The sequence below is a fragment of the Suncus etruscus genome, chromosome 12 (assembly GCF_024139225.1).
Source record: "Suncus etruscus isolate mSunEtr1 chromosome 12, mSunEtr1.pri.cur, whole genome shotgun sequence".
NCBI classification, from domain to species: domain Eukaryota; kingdom Metazoa; phylum Chordata; class Mammalia; order Eulipotyphla; family Soricidae; genus Suncus; species Suncus etruscus.
The window spans coordinates 72,005,586-72,029,888 of record NC_064859.1 but is presented as its reverse complement, the minus strand read 5'-3'; the positions used below and the strand labels follow the sequence as shown (position 1 = coordinate 72,029,888).

Below are 24,303 nucleotides of genomic sequence, written 5' to 3'. Positions count from 1 at the left end.
TAATCCCTGTGCCTGAGGGTTGATCAATATCTGGCAGCTGATCAACAGAAAAACGACTAGAACATACACATTTTATCAAATGCTTGGCTAATAATGTACATCCTTGTGATCTGGCAGAGATTCTGGAGATCCCAGAGACATGCTCTACTACATGCCACTATTGTAAAGCAGGTGACCTGGTGCAACTCATATCCTGGCCTGTAACTTCATCTCCAACTACAACGTCCTGTTAGTGCTGTCAGGCTCTCAAGAAAACACAACTGGAGAACCATTATGTTGCCAACTGGGCCAAGGCCATAGTGATTGTGACATAATCTGATGATGAATGAATCCAAAAGTTTGGGCACAAGAGTGAGACAGAGATAATGTGAAGATCAAAAGAAAATTAGGTCCTGCTCTAAAGACCTGGAGTACTCACTGAGCTTCAGTAGGTGAGTTGGTGTCCTTTTTTTTTGTTTTTGTTTTTTCAGCCACACCTGGTGACACTCAGGGGTTACTCCTGGCTATGCGCTCAGAAATCGTTCTTGGCTTGGGGAACCATATGGGATGCCAAGGGATTGAACCACAGTCCATCCTAGGCTAGCGCTAGTAAGGTAGATGCCTTACCACTCCAAGCCATCACTCCAGTCCCAAGTCAGTGTCTTCTTGTGCACTCTCCACCCACAGAGGAAAAACTCAGAATTAAAGTCGTATTTTTGTTTTCTCTTTCACTGAGATCCAGCATTCCCCTGGGGAAAGTGTTGGCTAGCTGAGAGAAGGAAAGGCTTCTAGAGAGAATGAGTCCATTTCTCCATTGTGGGCTGAGTGTGAATTGATGAAAAAGCTGTGGGAGGGGGGACTTAAAGTTACACAGTAGGTGTGATAGTCATTGTGCAATAATGTCTTCAGGGCAGCGCTTCAGCTTCTTCCCAGTGTGGCCTATACCAGAAGTCAACTTTTCTTTAAATCTACCTTTACTGTAACATGAAGAATTTCCAGAGGAATTAGAGTATCTCACCATGGCTCAAGTCACTTCCTGTCTCATATCATAACCTGGTAGAATGGACTAATTTGGGGAGTGTTGCTGGGACAGAAAGGCAGCGGGCCTGGAGGAGAGGATGGTGGCTTTGATAGGTGACTGTGGAAAGAGGCGGGACCAGCAGAAAAACAGTTGCATGCTAGGTCTCACAGAGCACTGTCCAGTTGTATATGAAACCACAGGGTAAAGTGATGGCAGCATCAAAAGCTCACTGTGTGGACACTTCTTGACATCTTTGTACTCATGACAGACAGTAGCACTGTACGGTTGGAACTTCTGTCGTGCAGAAACAAGGTACTGTTATGATGACATTTACCTCTGCTGTGAGATTGTGAAGTGTTAGTTTTTGTGACTTGTACTCAAAAGCATCATCAACTATATTTGCAGCAATTCTCACACCATCAATTTAGACAATGCATAGAAGGTGTTTTGAATTGTCTTTGCTCCCCAAAATGTATAAAGTCCTATCTGCCTCTCCCTCTAAACCTCAGAATTTGACTTTATTTAGAAACAGATCTGATTAAGATGAAGGCATATCAAAGCAGAGCAGTTCCTATCACAATATGAAAATGTCTTTGCAAGAAGAAGAGAGACAGAGATATACTGGGAAAGCTAGTACTGACAGGCTGAGATATTGACACACTGTAATGCTACTTCTCCTCCAGGCCAAGGGACACCAAGAATTGAGGGAAACCCCAGCAGCTAGGAAGAGAATGGGAAAGATCCTCTCTTAAAGGTACTTGAGAGAATTCTAGCCTACCAACAACTTGATTTCAGATTTTTATATCCTTCTATATCAGTAAAGAGATGGAATAAATGTATTGTTGCAAGTCCCCAATTCTGGTATTTTGTTAAGCAGACTCAGGAGCTAATGTTTCAGGTTTTAACAAATTCTAAGTAACACATCCACAGGCTCAAAGAAAAGTCCTGTGTCAATGGCCAGTCCAGGAACTTGGTCAATTAATGCAATAATTCACTGTCCCAATGAATTCAAGATTCTGGGCTCTGTTGCTAAGTATGGATTGCCAGAGATGAACTTGGAAACAGATGGGTCAAAGATGCCATAGAAATGCCAACTTTTATATATACACATGTAAACTGCAGTGCATAAAATTCCCTCAGTACTTTAGACATTTGTTGAAGGGGAAGAAGGGACTTGGCTCATTTATGGCAGTAATCTGGGGTTCAGAAATTGAAGTGTCCTGTTCCTTTTCTGAATAAGGAAACAAGAGGAGACAGGAGGTTCAATGATTAGCCCAAGGTTTCTCATTAGTGAAGAACTGAACATAATGAGCACTTTGACCACTGAACATTTTTTCTGTAGTGCAAGAGCCAAACTTAAATTTTGAGGCCAAGACATCCACTTCAAAGCAGGCCAACTTGAATAAACACATCACCGGCCAGGGCACTAAAGAGGAGCCAGACTTACTTCTTCCATGAAGGTACCATTGTTTCACGGATCATATTTGATTTAGATAACTCATAAGCTGGACATCTTCCCTTTTATTTCTTTTTTCTATTCCAAACTTTAAATATATGTGTATATACACACACACATATATATACACATGTATATATATAAACACACAAAAAATTCCTTTATCTATGCCTCTCCACATGACCTCGCTATTCCCTGATGTGTTGGGTAGATCTTATAATTAATCTCTATATTTTTTTGTTTCCTACTGGCTACTGCTGAAAGGTATCTGTATCATAATAAGCCAGGAATCCACCCTATGGCTATATAAACTTTAAAGAGAAATGTTTATAGAAAACTCATTGGAGTCTAGCCCATTGATTAGGTTGTGATCTTTACAAAATATACAGCTACTTTAGAAAGAGCCAAGGATATTTAAGGTACAATTTAAACTCAGCTATTAAGACAAATAATAGCATGAATAAAAGTTGGTCTACTGGGGGGAAGAAATGGTTCTCTGGTTCCCTTTCTGTTCTTATCTGACTCAGAAGGGGAAAGACAGCTGGCTTGTTTTGAGTGATCAGTTTATGGGAACAGAGACTGAAACTCTTCTCTGTACAGCATCATACAAATATCACTCAACATCTAAGACTTTGCCTTGCTGTCGAGATAATCAGGTTTTCCTGAGAAACTAGAGGAAATCTTGACAAAACCAACCCAATCTTGTCCCATCACATTCTATTTTTAGCTTCTTTAATAGTCCATACTTCCTGATTTCTTTGAAAGCTGTTTCAAATGGCCTCCTGAATATGGTCATTTATTATTCATTATTCCCTTCCCAGGATGTCCCATACCTTGATAGAGACTGAAAGTTCAGCCAATCCCACCTGAATGGCAACAATTAGACTTTTCTCTCTTCTTGATAATGGGGTCTGGGATTTTAGGGTCTATCTTTTTTAATCTTTGATTCAAATTTTAATCAGGACACTTGGCACAAGACAGATATTCAAAGATGATTAGAAAATGAAAGTGAGGGGCTGGAGAGATAGCATGGAGGTAAGGTGCATGCAGAAGGTCATTGGTTCAAATTCCGGCATCCCATATGGTCCCCCAAGCCTGCCAGGAACGATTTCTGAGCGTAGAGCTAGGAGTAAGCCCTGAGTGCTGCTGGGTATGACCCAAAGACAAAAAAAAAAAAAAAAAAAGGAAGTGAATAAACCCACTGTTCATAATACAAAGAAAAAAGTGGTGAGAAGACATGCCCATTAAGGACTCATATCTTGAACTTCAGTGCAAAGTGAAGAACCATAATTAAAACAAGCACTTGCAAGTATGGGGGTCTTAGTAAGATCTCTCAACATCCTGAGCAGCTATGACTATGGTTTGGAAGAGAAAGAAATGATGTCTGTATTACTTATAACCAGGCAGGCTGCAGCTCAGTGGTTTATATATATGTACTCATTCAATTTGTTCATGAAGTTGAACAAACAGTAAACAGGAAGACAAAGATTTTGAGAAATTAAGAAGTTTGTATATATCATAGACCACATATATGTTCTGTATATATGTATATATGAGAACAAGAGAACAAAGATTTTGGCATAAATTCAAAATTTGTGTTCAATCAAAAATTCCAATTAAATCCAATATAAAACTTCCTTTTAAAAGAGCTATGGGTAGCTACATTTTAATTATTTTTAATGCGGTTACTCCTTCACATTCCATGGGCAAAGTTATTGTCTACTAAAAGCTATCTTTTAAAGTATGAATTTCCCAAGCTTATTTATCAAAACTATCCATTTGGTCCTAAAGGCAAAATTCCCAGAAATCACCAATAATCTCAATAATGAATATTGAGAAAGATATATAGGAAAGTAAAAATGCATATGTGTGCATTTTATTTAGCTTATTTCCTCTTCCCAAGGCTAAAACAATAATTTTCATGACTTTCTTTTCTTTAAAGACAATTAGAAAAGCAATAATTCCCTTCTCAAACTATTGGGGACCTAATATCTTGAGGTGGGACAAGCATGTCACTTTTATAAGTCCAGCTTATCTTTTTTTTTAAGTCTTTTTCCCGTCATTGGAAAAAGACTTTCTCCTAAATGCTGGTATCTGTCAGACTAGACACAGCTGTGTCAGCAAAAATACATAAGTTTGTATTGCTGAAACATGATTTTCTCTCTTCAATCATTGCTCCCTCCCCAGGTTTTTTTTTTTTCAAGAAAAGCAAAGCCACAACTCTTTTGCCCATAGGCTCAGGTTTCTCTCCTTAGTCATTTGTTTAGGATTCCCAAGTATCTGAATAGGATGGAAACTTGAGGCAGATGCTGAAGGGTAGCCACAGCATCATGTGACAACAGGTAAGGCGTTCTCACCACATACCTAGGTGTTTCCTTGATTCCACACTCCAATAAGCAATAGATGTAAGAATAACTCTTATCGGGGCCGGGCGGTGGCGCTGGAGGTAAGGTGCCTGCCTTGCCTGCGCTAGCCTAGGACGGACCGCGGTTCGATCCCCTGGCGTCCCATATGGTCCCCCAAGAAGCCAGGAGCAACTTCTGAGTGCATAGCCAGGAGTAACCCCTGAGCGTCACAGGGTGTGGCCCAAAAAAAAAAAAAAAGAATAACTCTTATCAACATTTTATTTCTTATTTGTTTGTTTTGGGGCCACACCCAGTGGAGCTCAGAGATTACTCCTGGCTCTGTGCTAATGGATCATTCCTGATGTTTCAGGCAAACACACTGGGTGTCTGGGATCCGGTCAGTCACATGTAAGCTTTCCTATTATACTGTCACTCTGGTCCAAAGGCTTAATTTTTAATTAATGATTGTCCAAAAACTATCTCAATGACTATAGGGTTGCTTGGTCCTCCAAGAAGTCTCTCTCTGAGAAAATGGTGTACGTTTCCTCCCATAGTCACAGACGGGCTTGAAATGTGTTTGATTAGCATTAGAGCTGCTAGTAGCTTGTTTGTTTTTATTACAATTATCTAGAAATAGAAAGCTAAAACAACAACAAAATGAAGGAGTGGGTAAGAATGAAAAGATGAATGATCTACTTTAAGGGAAAGAAAATAAGCCCTGATCTCAGAGGCCCTCCCCTTGAAAGATAAGCAGATGATGAGATTCAGGAGATGAGATTCAAAAGATGCAGATGACGGGCCCAAAGGCATCACTGGGCAAAGAAAAAAGAAGAGTCTATCCAATTGACAGACAGTGGAAAACTTTTCCTCAGGCAAGAGGAAGGCAATTTTCACAAAGCTAATTATTTAATCCACCCTGACATGCTCAACTATCCTACCGCATCGTTTCAAAATGAAAATGAGTCAAATTCATTGTGTCAATTGGATGGAAATCTGTCTCTCCAGCTCTCTCTCCTGTTCTCTGCCAGCTCAGAAAAATGTCAAGAGCAATTTCCTGTCCTCCAGGTTGAAGTCACTTTCCTTCAGCTTTAATGAGGCACATTTCTTGGCTGTCAACTAGAGCTCTAAGACAGACTCACTGAGATTCAATCTGGTGCGCCTTTATTGATTACCTATTATGAGGCCTGCAAGAAACCAGGCATTTTGGGGAGAGAATTCTGTTCTTCTGAATGCCAGAGCCTGGCATAAAAAAGAAGTCACAAGACAAATACATAATATTAGTGGTCCATTTCCTTATCTATAAAATGGGAAATATGGGTGGTTGCCCTTACCTCAAGATTATAAGACAAATAAAATGTGATATTTAAAATATAGACAAGAAGGAAGAACATGACCAGTGTAAAAATAGCAGAAAAGAACACAGAACAGACATTTTTAAGTACACTGGCAGGCCATCCATATGGGCCATAAGTAATATAGCTAAACTCAAAACTTTTTTTAATTATTACTTAAAGAAAGTAAAGTTTAAATTTTCCTTTCTGAACTTTGTTTCTGCATTTAATAGTAAAATTAAATTAGAGATTTTTGAAATGTAAAGTCTATATCCTTTTTGTTTTCTTTTTCTGATGATTAAAACAATACAAATGAATTAGGCCTAAAGATCATGCAAAATACTTCAATATCCCAATACGACCAAAAGTCGTAGAGGTCAAAAGTTTGTGTGGTCTCTCTAAACTGAACGCAAAGAGCTCATACTGAAATTCTTTGACATAGATGTTTCCTCCAAAAAGACCAACCAGAGTACAGAAGATGCACTGGCACTGGGCAATAGTCGTCATCTGCTCCACCGGGTACTCCCCGAGACAGAGCTTGCAGGACACCAGTGGGTCGAGGGCGAGGTCCCAGGTGGGCCGGTAGCGTGCAGTGGTCATGGCAGAACAGTCTAAAAGGAGAGAAACACAAACGGTCAGGCTGGCTGGCATCTCCACAAGAACCAACAGAGCTTCTTTCTCCTGGCTGCAACTGGGCCTCTGCAAAGTGAGGCCAACTGGGGACAGTTTTCAGAGCACTTACGTGAGAGCTCTGAAAAGCTTTGACCAGGAGTCTCTTGACTTGTATCTGTGGGTAAATCCTTTCCCTTTTGATGATAACATCCAAATCTACTTTCAGCATTGCAGATAACCTACTCAGCCTATTCCTTCCCTCTAATAAGCATTGAGTAAGAAACCCAAACAGTCACCTCATCAGGAGGTCAAACCTTTGGCACCCTGGAAAGAGAAGCTTTGGTTTAATCGTTCTTAAGTAAAGCCAAATGTTTCTTATCTTTTTGCTACAGAATCATTTCAGAGAATCCCATCTGTGAAATCTGTTACCTCAGTGCCTTCTAAGCAAAAGGTGCCTTTTCACAACTGGCTCTCATCCATACACAGAGTCCAACTGTTATCTGACACTTCAAGAAAAGCATTGGTGTCTCCTTAACACTGGTTAATTTTCTAGAATGTATGCTTCAGAAAGGCCAGGGCCTTTGGCAGATTTGTTCCCTTATGTAGGTCAAATATATCTAAAAGTGTAATAGACACTTAATAAACATTAATGAAAACAGTCTAAAATAATCCACCTTTCTCTCAGCCAAAATGTGCTGGCTTCTTCCACTCACAGGTTATCCTACCCAGAGGACATGTACTTTCCTACTGTAGAATTTATCAGTGATTTCTATACAGGGAACATAGTAATGAAGGGCCTCTTCAGCTGATGGCTCACTGTCTGATCCATTATGACTTCTCAACAACTGCCCACTGATATTAACACATGTAGGGATAGGGATTAGATCCTTTGCACTTGATTTGGGCCTTTTAACACTCATTGTACAGATATGATGGGGAAGTATGTATTTTATTATAAGTATGTATTTTAGTAGTAAGTGTTTTTCTCTGGTCATCTGAACTCCCATAATCTCAAGACCCCAAATTATTTATATTATATGTTTTCAGCTCTATCTAATCTCATTCTGAATGGAGGATAGTCAAAATAATTTGACTATCAGGAGGTAACCATATTCTCTGTAAGATCTGAGGTCATGAAAATATTTTTTTCTTGTCCAACTTTATATTTACAGAAGATGGTTATATGCAAAACAATAAAGACATGGCAAGGGGCACTCAAAACCCAACACACCAAACAATGACCAGAATATGTACAGAAAAGTTTGAGAGAATTTCAAAGATATGTGAGACACAGGTCCCACCCACCTTGCATCTACAGAGTCAATATGGAGACATCATTGGCTGGATTAAAAAAATAAAGATAATAACACAAGTATATAATTATGCATGAAAACAGTACTTAGAATACTTGGGAAGTTGAGAATAAAACTATCCCACTTATTGCAGAGAAAAGCTTAATAAGAGATGAATATTAGGTTTTGAGGGTAAGTTACCCTTCACATAGATGATAAGTTGGTAAACAGCAAGGCAGAATACTGAAATAGTCAATAACTTTGAAACAGTCAGAGGGGCTTTGAGGCCAGACAGGCAGATGTCTGCAACCAGCAGTGTTCTCCAGCTTCAGTTTTCACACATGGTTGTTAAAAGGAATAGGAAAGATCCCACAAGGAATTGCCTCACTTATGAAATGCAAACTAAAAACCCATTTACCCCTTGCCATTATGTCACACTTAGCTGTGAATTTATCAAGTTGTGAGAAAGGCTGATGCTCCCTAAGTTCTGCAATTAGGTCATAAATGCACCATCATTTATGCAAGTTACTCTTAGGATCACAGAGTTGAGTCTGTAATATTAGAAAGTTGAGTATGTACCTTATTTATGAATATATAATATGTATATATTAAATGAATCATTGAGGACACCTAAGATTTAGAACGGAAAGGATATATGACTTAGAAGGAAAGAAGAGATGACAGGGTTTGAAATTATACAGACATAATTCTACAAAGTACATTTAAAAATGATACAAATATAATAGATAAGGAATAGACACCCTGACCAATCAGTGCTCAAGCAGAGGAGAGTCTCAGAAAGCCAACATTACTCCATACTCATGGAGATGAGCAAAAACATTCAGAGTAAAGCAAGGAGATTGTAAGGGTGAATGTGACCTCTCCCAATAAAAATTGGTGTCACTGAGTCAGTACAGCTCAAGTGAATATTCTTAAAACACAAACACTTTGACACAATTCAAGTACCATTTGGATCAGTGAGAGAAACTTGAAAAGTATAATTTGACCCAAAGCCTTTTAGAAATCAAAACTCTGAGATGATCCAGAGGTCACAAGTTATCTGGGTATGGAGAAGGTACAAGAATAAAAACACCTCCTAGAGTTTATTTTCACTTAAGTTATTGTTTTTTTTTTTACTCCTTGAACAAATGACTATAACCATTTTAAATAGGAGTTTTCTAGATCTTAATATTATGGGTCAGAATTTTTTTTAGGTCTGTCTGCATTTTTTTCCCATTTATTCCTTAATCTTTTTTCTCTTCAAGATACATCTTCCTTTGGTGGCTGTGGTACTGTCGTGTCTGCCATTGTTCAGGAGCTACTCTCATCTCTATGATCCAGAATCACTTCTAGTAGTGCTTGGCTGACCAAATCAATGAATATCAGTGCTCGCAATACAAGTAACTAACCCATGTCCCATCTCTCATGTTCCTCCAGTAACATCACTTAAAGCTCTTAAAATTGCAAAATGTGACAACTGTTCTTTGATGAAGAATGTTTGCTAGTCCTAAAAGACTAGCTAGACTTTTACCGGATAAACTTTTATTAGGTAGACTTTTCCTAGAATGATTTTGAACTGGAAACTGGCTAAAGAAATCAATGCTGAGCTGTTCCTTAAGGGTCAATGGTGTGAGTGTGGAAGACACTGTGTACACAAGTGTACACAAGTTTTTCACACAGTGAAAAACTAGAGTGGGGAGAAGTCTCTCTAATAGAGGTACAGTCTGGCATTCCAGATTTGGTGCATCCAAACAAATCTGAAAATAAATAATGACATTTTGCCATCAAGCAAACCTGAGTTCAAACTTGTTATTTGGGCATGCATTTTGGGGGGGATCACTTTACCTCTACTGGTGAGCAGAGAAATAATATGATCCTAATTTAGTCTTTGATGAAATTCAAGCAGATGGCTTTTGTACTGGGGAGAACGGAATACCGTAACCTCTAGAAACCTGCTCTATTTTCAGCTGTACAGTGTGTGATCTATTGTGTTGATCATCACTCCAACATGTATTTCAGATTGTCAGAAATTGAGAATTTACTGCTTCAACACAGAGTCCTTGGAGCTAGAGCTGATCCTTACCATTAATCCTGGACACAATAGCATCTGAGAACACATTTCTGTTCACAACCATTGCTGTTCATCAGACCATTTTCCTTAGCCCATCTTGTTTACTTTTCAGGCAGGTTCTACTCTTCTCAGCTCATGAACTTGGCATATTTTCCAGCTTACAGACTTTCAGAAGACATAAACCTAAGCATAACTTGCAGAACCTCTGGCATATCCTTTTTTTTTTTCTTCCAAGACCATGATTTCCACTTGATCTCTAGGTGTGGCCACCACTATCCTGGCTCATGTCAGCCATAGCTCTTCACCTCTTTTTAGCTCCAAGAACTGCTCTTAAAACAGATCAAATTCTAGTTTCCTGGCACTGCCCCCTCTACAGTAATGTCCTGTGAGGTTTGCTCCAAATTCTGATTCAAATAGAAACAGCAAGGGCTAGAGAGATAGTACAGCAAACAGGGTGTTTTCATTGCATGTGATCTGCCTGGAATCAATCCCTCTCATTCCCGAGCATCACTAGAAGTAATTCTTGAGTGCAGAGCAAAGAGTAATCCTTCAGCATCCTGAGCTATGACTACTCCCTCAAAATAGTGACAGCAAAACATATCTTCCCCCATCCCCCCACAAAAACTAGATATAATACAGACTGTAAAAGGCCATTGCAAACTTTCCTTACACACAGGATAAGATAAATATGATTTTGCACACACTGAACAGCTGCAAGCTTGAAGCAGAAATTTTCTAAGAGAATGGACAATAAAAGCAAAAACAGTCTTTGTTTCTCTAATGTGAATGTCAAGTTAGATGAAACAACAAACTACTTTAAGAACATCTGGTCAATTATAAGTATTATTCAATCTAAGCAATTTGAAATGTTTATAAGGCAAGTCACTTATTAAGCACGGCTGCTAGGGTTGAGCAGAGTTTTTTGTTGAGACAGAAATATGAAGACTGGATGAAAAAGAGTTGGCAGAGGAAAAAGTCCATGTAGGAAGAGTCGGCTTATAACCCAAAAGCAAAATGTAGTTATTTGGGTAGAATCACCCCATCCTAAGTTCTTAGACTATCAAAGGGACAGGTTTGCCCTGCCTTCCCTCTTCAAAGAAAGTAGGGAAGGAAAGGCAGCTATGAGTCAGATACCTTTCACTCTAACAGTCCTTCCTTCAACAAACTCTACTCTCTTCCCAATCAATCTCTTTCTCATTTTTTACCACTTCTCATCCTGCTGCCCACCCTTCATGCCAAACCTAATCCCTGGTGAAATAAACCCATGGTTTCTCTGAACCCTTAAGAATCTCTTCTCTTCCAGAGTCTGTGAAAATGTCTTGTAGTATTTTTCTTTTTTTTTTTTTTTTTTTTTTGCATATTTTTTTTTATTTAAACACCTTGATTACATACATGATTGTGTTTGGGTTTCAGTCATAAAAGGAACACCACCCATCACCAGTGCAACATTCCCATCACCCAAGTCCCAAATCTCCCTCCTCCCCACCCAACCCCCGCCTGTACCCTAAACAGGCTCTACATTTCCCTCATACATTCTCAATATTAGGACAGTTCAAAATGTAGTTATTTCTCTAACTAAACTCATCACTCTTTGTGGTGAGCTTCCTGAGGTGAGCTGGAACTTCCAGCTCTTTTCTCTTTTGTGTCTGAAAATTATTATTACAAGGGTGTCTTTCATTTTTCTTAAAACCCATAGATGAGTGAGACCATTCTGCGTTTTTCTCTCTCTCTCTGACTTATTTCACTCAGCATAATAGATTCCATGTACATCCATGTATAGGAAAATTTCATGACTTCATCTCTCCTGACAGCTGCATAATATTCCATTGTGTATATGTACCACAGTTTCTTTAGCCATTCGTCTGTTGAAGGGCATCTTGGTTGTTTCCAGAGTCTTGCTATGGTAAATAGAGCTGCAATGAATATAGGTGTAAGGAAGGGGTTTTTGTATTGTATTTTTGTGTTCCTAGGGTATATTCCTAGGAGTGGTATAGCTGGATCGTATGGGAGCTCGATTTCCAGTTTTTGGAGGAATCTCCATATCGCTTTCCATAAAGGTTGAACTAGACAGCATTCCCACCAGCAGTGGATAAGAGTTCCTTTCTCTCCACATCCCCGCCAACACTGTTTATTCTCATTCTTTGTGATGTGTGCCATTCTCTGGGGTGTGAGGTGGTATCTCATCGTTGTTTTGATTTGCATCTCCCTGATGATTAGTGATGTGGAACATTTTTTCATGTGTCTTTTGGCCATGCGTATTTCTTCTTTGTCAAAGTGTCTGTTCATTTCTTCTCCCCATTTTTTGATGGGGTTAGATGTTTTTTTCTTGTAAAGTTCTGTCAGTGCCTTGCATATTTTGGAGATTAGCCCCTTATCTGATGGGTATTGGGTGAATAGTTTCTCCCACTCAGTGGGTGGCTCTTGTATCCTGGGCACTATTTCCTTTGAGGTGCAGAAGCTTCTCAGCTTAATATATTCCCATCTGTTAATCTCTGCTTTCACTTGCTTGGAGAGTGCAGTTTCCTCCTTGAAGATGCCTGTAATGTCCTGTAGTGTTTTGCCTATGTGCTGTTCTATATATCTTATGGTTTTGGGGCTGATATCGAGGTCTTTAATCCATTTGGATTTTACCTTTGTACATGATGTTAGCTGGGGGTCTAAGTTTAATTTTTTGCAAGTGGCTATCCAATTGTGCCAACACCACTTGTTGAAGAGGCTTTCCCTGCTCCATTTAGGATTTCCTGCTCCTTTATCAAAAATTAGATGGTTGTATCTCTGGGGAACATTTTCTGAGTATTCAAGCCTATTCCACTGATCTGAGGACCTATCCTTATTCCAATACCATGCTGTTTTGATAACTGTTGCTTTGTAGTACAGTTTAAAGTTGGGAAAAGTAATTCCTCCCATATTCTTTTTCCCAATGATTGCTTTAGCTATTCGAGGGTGTTTATTGTTCCAAATGAATTTCAAAAGTGTCTGATCCACTTCTTTGAAGAATGTCATGGGTATCTTTAGAGGGATGGCATTAAATCTGTATAATGCTTTGGGGAGTATTGCCATTTTGATGATGTTAATCCTGCCAATCCATGAGCAGGGTATGTGTTTCCATTTCCGTGTGTCCTCTCTTATTTCTTGGAGCAGAGTTTTATAGTTTTCTTTGTATAGGTCCTTCACATATTTAGTCAAGTTGATTCCAAGATATTTGAGTTTGTGTGGTACTATTGTGAATGGGGTTGTTTTCTTAATGTCCATTTCATCCTTATTACTATTGGTATATAGAAAGGCCATTGATTTTTGTGTGTTAATTTTGTAGCCTGCCACCTTGCTATATGAGTCTATTGTTTCTAGAAGCTTTTTGATAGAGTCTTTAGGGTTTTCTAAGTAGAGTATCATGTCATCTGCAAACAGTGAGAGCTTGACTTCTTCCTTTCCTATCTGGATTCCCTTGATATCCTTTTCTTGCCTAATCGCTATAGCAAGTACTTCCAGTGCTATGTTGAATAGGAGTGGTGAGAGAGGACAGCCTTGTCTTGTGCCAGAATTTAGAGGGAAGGCTTTCAGTTTTTCTCCATTGAGGATAATATTTGCCACTGGCTTGTGGTAGATGGCCTTCACTATATTGAGAAAGGTTCCCTCCATTCCCATCTTGCTGAGAGTTTTGATCAAGAATGGGTGTTGGACCTTATCAAATGCTTTCTCTGCATCTATTGATATGATCATGTGGTTTTTATTTTTCTTGTTATTGATGTTGTGTATTATGTTGATAGATTTACGGATGTTAAACCAGCCTTGCATTCCTGGGATGAAACCTACTTGATCGTAGTGGATGATCTTCTTAACGAGGCATTGAATCCTATTTGCCAGGATTTTGTTGAGGATCTTTGCATCTGCATTCATCAGTGATATTGGTCTGTAATTTTCTTTTTTGGTAGCGTCTCTGTCTGGTTTAGGTATCAAGGTGATGTTGGCTTCATAAAAGCTATTTGGAAGTGTTTCTGTTTGTTCAATTTCATGAAAGAGTCTTGCCAAGATTGGCAGTAGTTCCTCTTGGAAAGTTTGATAGAATTCATTAGTGAATCCATCTGACCTGGGCTTTTGTTTTTCGGCAGACATTTGATTACTGTTTTAATTTCATCAATGGTGATGGGGGTGTTTAGATATGCTACATCCTCTTCCTTCAACCGTGGAAGATTATAAGAGTCCAAGAATTTATCCATTTCTTCCAGGTTCTCATTTTTAGTGGCGTAGAGTTTTTCAAAGTAGTTTCTGATTACCCTTTGAATCTCTGTCATATCAGTAGTGATCTCTCCTTTTTCATTCCTGATACGAGTTATCAAGTTTCTCTCTCTCTCTTTCTTTGTTAGGTTTGCCAGTGGTCTATCAATCTTGTTTATTTTTTCAAAGAACCAACTTCTGCTTTTGTTGATCTTTCGGATTGTTTTTTGAGTTTCCACTTCGTTGATTTCTGCTCTCAGCTTTGTTATTTCCTTCTGTCTTCCTATTCTTGGGTCCTTTTGTTGAGCATTTTCTAGTTCTATTAGCTGTGTCATTAAGCTACTCAGGTAAGCTCCTTCTTCCTTCCTGATGTGTGCTTGCAAAGCTATAAATTTTCCTCTCAGTACTGCTTTTGCTGTGTCCCATAAGTTCTGAGAGTTTGTGTCTTTATTGTCATTTGTTTCCAGGAACCTTTTTATTTCCTCCTTGATTTCATCTCGGACCCACTGGTTATTGAGCATGAGGCTGTTTAACTTCCAGGTGTTAAAGTGTTTCTTCTGAGTCCCTTTGGAGTTCACAAATAATTTCAGAGCCTTGTGGTCAGCGAAGGTAGTCTGCAAAATTTCTATCCTCTTGATCTTATGGAGGTATGTTTTATGTGCCAGCATGTAGTCTATCCTGGAGAATGTCCCATGTACATTGGAGAAGAATGTGTATCCAGGTTTCTGGGGATGGAGTGTCCTATATATATCCACTAGGCCTCTTTCTTCCATTTCTCTCCTCAGGTCTAGTATATTCTTGTTGGGTTTCAGTCTGGTTGACCTGTCCAGTGTTGACAAAGCCGTGTTAAGGTCCCCCACAATTATTGTGTTGTTGTTGATATTATTTTTCAGATTTGTCAACAGTTGTATTAAATATTTTGCTGGCCCCTCATTCGGTGCATATATGTTTAGGAGAGTGAATTCTTCCTGCTCTACGTACCCCTTGATTAATATAAAATGTCCGTCTTTGTCCCTTACAACCTTCCTGAGTATAAAGTTTGCATTATCTGATATTAGTATGGCCACTCCAGCTTTTTTATGGGTGTTGTTTGCTTGGATAACTTTTCTCCAGCCTTTTATTTTGAGTCTATGTTTGTTCTGACTATTCAGGTGCGTTTCTTGTAGGCAGCAGAAGGTTGGATTGAGTTTTTTGATCCATTTAGCCACTCTGTGTCTCTTAACTGGTGCATTTAGTCCATTGACGTTGAGAGAAAGAATTGTCCTGGGATTTAATGCCATCTTTATTTCAAAATTTGGTGTGTCTTTTGGGTAGTCTTGTCTTAGATTAGGTCTTTCAGTTTTTCTCTTAAGACTGGTTTTGTGTCTGTGAAGTTTCTGAGCTGTTTTTTGTCTGTGAAACCATGTATTCTTCCATCAAACCGGAAAGTGAGTTTTGCTGGGTATAGTATTCTGGGTGAAGCATTCATTTCATTCAGTCTTGTCACAATATCCCACCACTGCTTTCTGGCATTGAGCGTTTCTGGTGACAGGTCTGCTGTAAATCTCAGGGAAGCTTGCTTGAACATGATTTCCCCTTTTGATCTTGCTGTTTTCAGAATTCTGTCTCTATCTGTGGGATTTGTCATTGTGACTAGGATGTGTCTTGGGGTGGTTTTTCTGGGGTCTCTTTTGGTTGGTACTCTTCGGGCATGCAGAATTTGATCACATATATTCTTTAGCTCTGGAAGTTTCTCTTTAATGATGTTCTTGACCATTGATTCTTCCTGGAAATTTTCTTCCTGGGTCTCTGGGACTCCAATGATTCTTAAGTTGTTTCTGTTGATCTTATCATAGACTTCTATTTTCGTCTGTTCCCATTCTTTGACTAATTTTTCCATTGTCTGCTCATTTGCTTTAAGTTTTTTCTCCAATCTTTCCTGCTGTATGGAATTGTTATGTATCTCATCTTCCACAGCACCAAGTCTATTCTCAGCTTCTGATACCCTGTCCCAGAGCTTATCCATTTTGTCATTCACTTCGTTTACTGACTTTTTCAGTCCTATTAGTTGACATGTTATTTCAGTTTGGAGTTTTGTCATTTCTGCCTTCATATTTTCTTGGTTCTTATTAGTGTTCTGTTCAACTCGATCCATGGTTTCTTGGAGTCTGTTGAGCACCTTCCATATTGCTAGTCTAAAGTCCTTATCTGAGAGGTTGATTAGTTGTTCAGTCATTATCTGGTCCTCAGAATTGTCATCTTCATTCTCTATGTCTGATGCTGGCCTGCGTTGTTTCCCCATTGTCACACTTGTATTGTGGGTTTTTCTACGTGTTGTGGTGGTATTCATTGTCTATATGGTGTAGGCAGCACACTCCTCTGGCTCCTCCCTTTCTGGATGGGCTGACTTGCCTCTAAGGGAGGGGAGTCCTCCGTGGATGAGGCCTCACACTGGGTCAAATCTTAGGCCCGAGCATGCAACAGAGAAGACAGTCCAGAGAGAAATGTTTGCTTCTGTGATATAGCGCCGTTCTTAGTGTGATTTTTCCTTCTTGTTGCAATGGAGTTCTTTCCTTAGAAAGAGTGCACGGCCGTGTAGCGGAGCGGCCGTGCTCCTCTGAGCCTCTTTTTGCCCCACTCGCAAGAGTTTCACGCAAGAGGACAGTAGACAGACATAGACAGGTCACACTCACAGTCTTTCACAGCTGAGCCCCACTGGGCCGGTGTACTTTCGCGGATTTTCCCCGCCTGGTGTCACACACAGGGAGCCAGCTTTTGCAAAGGTTAGCCGGTTTTTATGCTCTGAAGTCCCTCCCTGAAAATGGCGTCTGGGCGAGCGAGGTTTCTGGAGGCTCTTTTTGCCCCACTCGCAAGAGTTTCACGCAAGAGGACAGTAGACAGACATAGACAGGTCACACTCACAGTCTTTCACAGCTGAGCCCCACTGGGCCGGTGTACTTTCGCGGATTTTCCCCGCCTGGTGTCACACACAGGGAGCCAGCTTTTGCAAAGGTTAGCCGGTTTTTATGCTCTGAAGTCCCTCCCTGAAAATGGCGTCTGGGCGAGCGAGGTTTCTGGAGGCTCTTTTTGCCCCACTCGCAAGAGTTTCACGCAAGAGGACAGTAGACAGACATAGACAGGTCACACTCACAGTCTTTCACAGCTGAGCCCCACTGGGCCGGTGTCGTCTTGTAGTATTTTTCAACAAATGCTTCCAAAACAGAAGAACATTACTTGAGAAATTTCTCAAAGCGTTTGACTGGGACCTATTAAATGTGAAACCCTGAGGGCTGTAGCTTCATGGCCATCTGTATTTTCACTAACCTTTAAAGGGATTCACTTTAGTAATGAAGGCTGAAAGTCACTGGTCTATACCTCCACATTTGGCAATATTTCCATCCAGGTCCATTTAATTACAAAATAGGTGCTAAAGCCCCCATAATATGTATGTATGGGCCCTTAAAAATGTCCAAACTGAGTGGCCTGAGCCTTTTTATCAAACAATACTATTAATTTTAATACTGAAGATGTGAGATTTGCATTTTAAATAGAATTTAACAGGTTTGATTATCTTGAAACAGAAAATTCTCAGCTTTTGATATGCTAATGAGCAGTATAACTCTTGAAAGTATATCAGGGAAAGTAGGACTCTTCCACAGAACATCTGAAGCACAATGACAGCTCACTAAGGCTCCAAAAGAAAACAAAAGGACAAAGAAAGCTTTTTTAAAAATTAGAAATTGAGGGGCCAGAGCAGTGGCATGGTAAGGCATCTGCCTTGAGCATGCTAGCCTAGAACAAACTGTGGTTCGATCCCCTATATGATCGTCCCATATGGTCCCCCAAGCCAGGAGCAATTTCTGAGTGCATAGCAAGGAGTAAGCCCTGAGCGTCACCGGGGGTGGCCAAAAAACAAGCAAAAAAAATAATAATTAGAAATTGTGCTTCCATATGACCCGGAGATACTGCTCCTGAGAATAAATGCTAGGACCCCAAAATCAAAATGCAAACAAAGCCCTATGCACTCCTATGTTCATTGCAGCACTATTCACAATAACCAGAATCTAGAAAAACCCAAGTGCCTGAGAACATATGAGTGAATAAAGAAACTATGGTACCTCTACACAATGGAATACCACACAGCTGTTAGGAAAGATGACATCATGAAATTTGCTTATATGTGTATATGAAAAATATCAAGTGAGTGAAATGAGTCAGACATAGAAGACATAGAATTATCACAATCATTTGCAGAAAGTTTAAAAAACATAATATGAGACTAATACCCAAAGAAATAGAAATGAAAGGAGAGTATAATTAGAACAGAGAAGGGATGCTATTAAAATAATAGTTGGTAATGATCACTCTAGATACAAAAACTGGGAGCTAAAAGGAGTAAATTGATATGCATGATACTCTTTCAATAACATTATTGCAAACCATGGTGCCTAAAATGAAAAATGGGAACAGAGTGAGTGAGAGAGAGAGACAGAGACAAAGAGACAAGACAGAGTGAGATAGATAGATGATAGATAGATAGATAGATAGATAGATAGATAGATAGATAGGTAGGTAGGTAGGTAGGTAGGTAGGTAGGTAGGTAGGTAGAGATAGATAGATGATAGATAGGTAGGTAGATAGATAAAGATAGATAGGTAGATAGATAGATAGATAGATAGATAGATAGATAGATAGATAGATAGATAGATAGATAGATAAAGATACAGAGAGAGACAGAGAGACAGAGAGGCAGGAGGGAAACTGGGGAAATTGGTGGAAGGAAATGAACACTGGTGAAGTGATGGGATGGTTGTTGATACATTCTAAAACTCAATCATCATTTCTTACCTCTATACCTCCATATCTCAAAGTGATTCTATCCATTTTTTTTGTTAAAACTTTCATCTAGAGAGTGAAAATGAAGAGAAAGCTTTCTTCATCATTTCACTGTAATTGAATTCTTTATGCTCATATTTTGCAATAAGGCAGGGGATCAATAATAATTTAAAAAAAGGCCAGGACCTAAGGGATGCCCCTGGCTTGTAGAGTTCTCATTTAACACAGAAACTGTGTGTTCCTTATGGACTCATAGGAGAGGCAGTCAGTCATGTCAGGTGGAGATTTGTCAGAGCTTATAATTTTCAGATACACCTGAATGGGATTTGGCTCGCTAGAGCATCTGGAGCCTATCATAGAGCAGTAGTAACTGGCAGCTAAAATGCACAGGGTGGTCTGGGAGGAATGACTTACAGGTGCAATTCCTTCACACAGCAGCCACCCCCTCTACTCACTTCATCCCATCAAAGGGCCCTCCTCAGTCTGCACTTCCTGTGCCAAAAACAAGTCTCTGCTGGTGAGAGAGGCCAACAGAGCAAAGCTCCCTGCAGCAAGCCCCAGGGCTCCTGCCACTGCTGGGGTGTGATGAAAGAGAAATCCACGTGGATAGAACTAAATCCTTCTGAAAGGGCCTTAGAGAAATTTCCAACGAGCCAGGGCTATGACCTTGAGACTCTTCCTTCAGGTCCACCTGCAGATTTGCCACAGGAAGCTGCCTCTCTTGCAGACTGCATGTCGGGGAAACAACTGGCACTCATGCTGAGAGCTCACCCTTTCATATCTGAGACTGAGACTGAGACAGTCGGAGCAACCCTTTCCCAGAACTCTGATAAAATAATCTGCATGCAAGCTTAAAATATCTCAGTAGCTTCCACATTGCAGTCTGCTTCCCACAGGCTGCCCAGACAAGCCTCGCTTTCTGACCTCTGTCCAGGAATGAAAAGCAGAGGAAGTTACAAAGGGCCTATTAATTCAACTCCAGTTTACCCACATAAACACTATACTTTGGCTACCAACAAATGACACGTCAAAATTGAATCATAAAGTCATTATTTTTTAAGGCTGTAGGGACCTTTGGATCATTTGTGCCTTTAGAGATGATTTCCCCAACTCAGAGCTGTTGAGTTGTTTAGAAATTTCCTAAGAGGGAACATAGCAATCTTATTACAACCCATCTCCACTTCCATTTATCACACAATGAACCACCCTTAATATATTCTTGCTTAACCTTATCAGTGACAGAATTATTGTCTTCTTCTCTTTCCAAATAAGAAAGCAAGGAGAAAAAAGCCAGCAGCCTATGTTGATCTTTTGAGTAGCTGGAGGCTGCCCCAGTTCCCTGCTCTAAATTGATCTTAATCAAGCTCTGCCTAACAAAGAACTCTCTGTAGGGTGGAAAAGATTGGTTACTGCTGTCATCCAGGGTATTTTCTGCTCCTTTAAGTCAGTGCTGTTGGATGCCAAGGATGGTTTGGGAGCATGCCTTTGGTCAGCTCAGATGGATTTGGGAGGGAAAGTGAGCATTAGGGGAAGGTACAGTGGCTGTGATTCCTTCAAGGCATCAAACAAAAGCCTCTTGCTAGTTCAACAAATAGCCTGAGAAACCCAAGGGCTGGGTGCTTGTCAATCCTTAAATTAATAGAATAACTCTTAAAGGAGTAGGGAGCAGGAAGTGCAATGAAATCTTTCTTCTTCTGGTCATGGTCTGACAATGACCTTCCTGGATTAATGGTCTCATTTGCAACTCTGGCTGGGAGAGCTGATCTTCAGGATTCCTCTGAGTCCATGGAATTCTCACTTCCTGCACCCTCCTGAAGAGTTGTAGCTACAAGGTAAAGCCTAAGTTTCTCCCAAGAGGTAGAGAATAGATCTCAAAGTAAAACTTGGATACTGATCAATTATGGTTTTAGATGATATACTCCTGTTTAGTAAATCCTGATCCAAGTACAGGACACACGTGTGACTCTGAGTATTGCTGTGGTCCCAACATAAGATGAACATTCCTTACTCTCCCGCCATAAGAATCTTTAGGCCTTTCCATCACTATAAGTCCCTCCCTATTCACAGTCCTATGATTACACATCACAATCTTTCCTCTCCATCACTAGTATTTACAGAGCCAGTCTTCAGGTTTTTCAAAGTGACAAACCTACTGGAATCTAACTACAAAGAGAATGAAATAAGAATTCTGATAATAAAAATGAGTCTTTTCTCCTCAGGTAAGAGTGGCTGATTCTGAATATTAAATTATAAAAGAAAAGGGGTCAAATAAACAATAGAAAGCAACAGAGGAACTGTTCAACTCAAAGTTTAGAGCAACCACCTTTCTTGAAACAAGATTAAGTCTGTGCTTCTCACTTCAGGCAGAAAACCTTATGAAACTTTGCATTTTTTTAAATGAAAATCAGATTTCATACTGCACTGATATCCCAAGATCTAAATATATCAAATATTGGTCCACCTTTGTTTGCTAAGAGCTGGATTTGAAAAATACCAGAGGAATGGGGAACATAACACAGAGAAATATAACACAAAGAACAGTGAGCACAGTTAGAGTACTAAGTGCACTGACAGCTCCCATAGTGAGAGTAGATAGAGTAGACTACCTGTCTGGAAGATAAGCAGGGAGTGGAGTAGGAGTGAAATGGGGAACATTGGTGGTGGAAAAGTTAAACTGGTGAAGGGTGGTGTCCATTTGATGATGTACACTCGATGACTAAAACCCAACTATAAACATTTCTGTACCAAGGTACTAAATAAAGAAATTATTTTAAAAATAAAAGGAATGGTGAATTCCACAATTAAAAGGCTGAGGCAGATGAATTAAAAAGATGAGAATTAAAAGATGAAACAGATGGGGTATGAAGAGAACTGACTTAAGCTTCCAAAGTAGTCTTGGCATTAAGTCAAAACTTAGCAGGTGACTCTTACGGGTGCAATGGGGGATTTGAGATAACAAAGAGACATCAATGGCCCCAGTCTCTGGCATCAGTGGTACCTACATTCTGAAGCTGAAAGACTTAGAAACAGTTATGTTGGAATATATCTCTTCTCAGCACTATTCTAGCCATTGGAAAAATTAACAGTGATCAGAGTTCACATAGCTCCCTGCTATCCATCTGCCCTAAATTTGAACCCCTGTGCGGAGGGCAGGACACAAATAAGATGAATCAGTAAAACAGAGAAAAAGATATTCAAGTTAAGCATGGATGGTGAAGTGGGGAAAGCTATGTGTATTTGGGGGGATTGAAATAATATGGGGGTGATATGGTAATAATATGGTAGAGAAAAGATGATTTGGGGGGGATAACTACCATAATCCAAGTCAGAGATTAGACTGCCAAACAATGTGATGACATATAAGGGTCATGCTCCAAAATTACTTTAAAAAAAGGTGCTCTGTTCTGGTATGAGTGTGGAAGACAACAGTCAAGGATAACCCCAAAGCTTTTGAACAAAGCAAACAAGAGGCAGGTAGATACAAAAGGAAATTCAAGTTAGAAAAATTCTAGACAAATATGGAGTATTTTCCCATAATCCCCTACTCATCTCTGGGGAAATCAATGAATTCTTCTGAGCACAGCACCCTCTTCCTGTTGTGGTAGAATAGACATAGACAGTATAGCATGATGGACAGATAAGGTAGGCTCAGACCAGACAGAACTCTTTAGCCTGGAGAATAGTGGCTGGGAATCATGAACTTGGCTCGTCTTTGTATAGTCTTCAAACTAAGAATGATTTTGACATTTTTAAAGGATAGAATCAAAGAAATGTAGATCACAGAAGCCTAAAATACATACTATCTGGCTGCCCATTATTTTTTATTAACTTCTGGTGTTTTCCACCCAGGATTCCATGCATGGCGTCCACAGAGATTTCCCCAAATGAGGCTCACTCAGCCTAAGCAAACATTGCTAGAGCACTGCAAGTCAATATGAAGACAAGGATTTGAACAGCTCCTAATTTGAAAAGGTCAATTAACAATGAGAAAATCTTCAGCAGCGGCCCACTCCCCCATCTTCTGTGCTTACAAAAGTGGCAGTTGGAGATGCCTTTTCAGTGCCCCATTCAAGTGATCAATGTGACACTGATTTGAAAAAACTAATAATAAATATAACTTGTCATAAATATAGGATAGATAATACAATTATTATCCTTGTCAGAGCACATTGAAGGTGTGTGTGTGTGTGTGTGTGTGTGTGTGTGTGTGAGTGTGTTGAAGATGAAAGAAAATACACAAGAGGTTCTCACTACTTACTCCTAACTCTGACACTCCGGGATCACTCCTGGCAGGGCACAGAGACCCCTTTTTGGTGCTAGGGAATTGAACCTTGGTTGGCCACATATAAATCAAGTTGTACTATGGTTCTAGGACATAGGCTCTTCTGAATTTGTTCTAGACAGATGCTGACATCATTCATTTAGCTCTAGTGGGACTTCTGAGAAGTCAAAGAAGATTTTAAAGGTCCCTTTTACTAACAGAAGAGTACAAGAAGCTCACATAAACCCTGACAAAGAAGAACTGCAAATCTCCAGGAAGTCTGAGCCACAGTCAGGTCTTTTTGACTGCTTCCAAGCAGTAACATATTGACTTTGGCTAATAGAGGCAAGAAGCATGAGATATCGGTTTTTGCAATTTCACGTCACTCACTAAACAGCATATTTCCCATACCATAATTAACTGTCAAGTGCTTTTTTATGTGAGCATACAGAAAAACAGCCAGTTCTCTTTATTACCAGGACCTTTTAACCCCAGCACATCTCTGTACCTGTCCCTCTACCATTTCCCACAACTTCCTGGCATATGCTATCTATACTTGATTAGCTTTTTGTTTTCTTCCCCATCAGAAATATAGGTTCATTAAATGTTACCAGCTAATAAATAGGGTTTAAAACCCCTAAAAAGGAAAACAATATATTTTTTCTCTTTTACTGCTCAGTTCATTAAGTAGAAAAACAAAGTCTCAGTAGGTTAATGTCTCATTGAGTTTGAGTAGATAATGTCTTTCTTCAACACCAAGTATATCCAGAATATACCCCCTACTACTTTTATAATCTAGGAATCATCCAAGTACTTGTTTTTTAGTCAAATAATGCTGAAAAGCACCTTGTATCAATCATTGATCAGTGGCAATATTTTCTAATATTGGTATGTCAACTTCTATG

General features: G+C 39.6%; 1 protein-coding gene across 1 annotated transcript in view; it reads right to left on the bottom strand.

Moving 5' to 3' along the window:
• RNF144A (ring finger protein 144A) overlaps positions 1 to 24,303 on the bottom strand; it is a 138,124-nt gene that overhangs the window by 35,653 nt on the left and 78,168 nt on the right. Inside the window, exon 3 of the mRNA XM_049784555.1 lies at positions 6,598 to 6,743. Within this exon, the coding sequence (XP_049640512.1) occupies positions 6,598 to 6,732 (135 nt within the window). The 5' untranslated portion in view covers positions 6,733 to 6,743. The remainder of the gene's footprint in view (positions 1 to 6,597; positions 6,744 to 24,303) is intronic.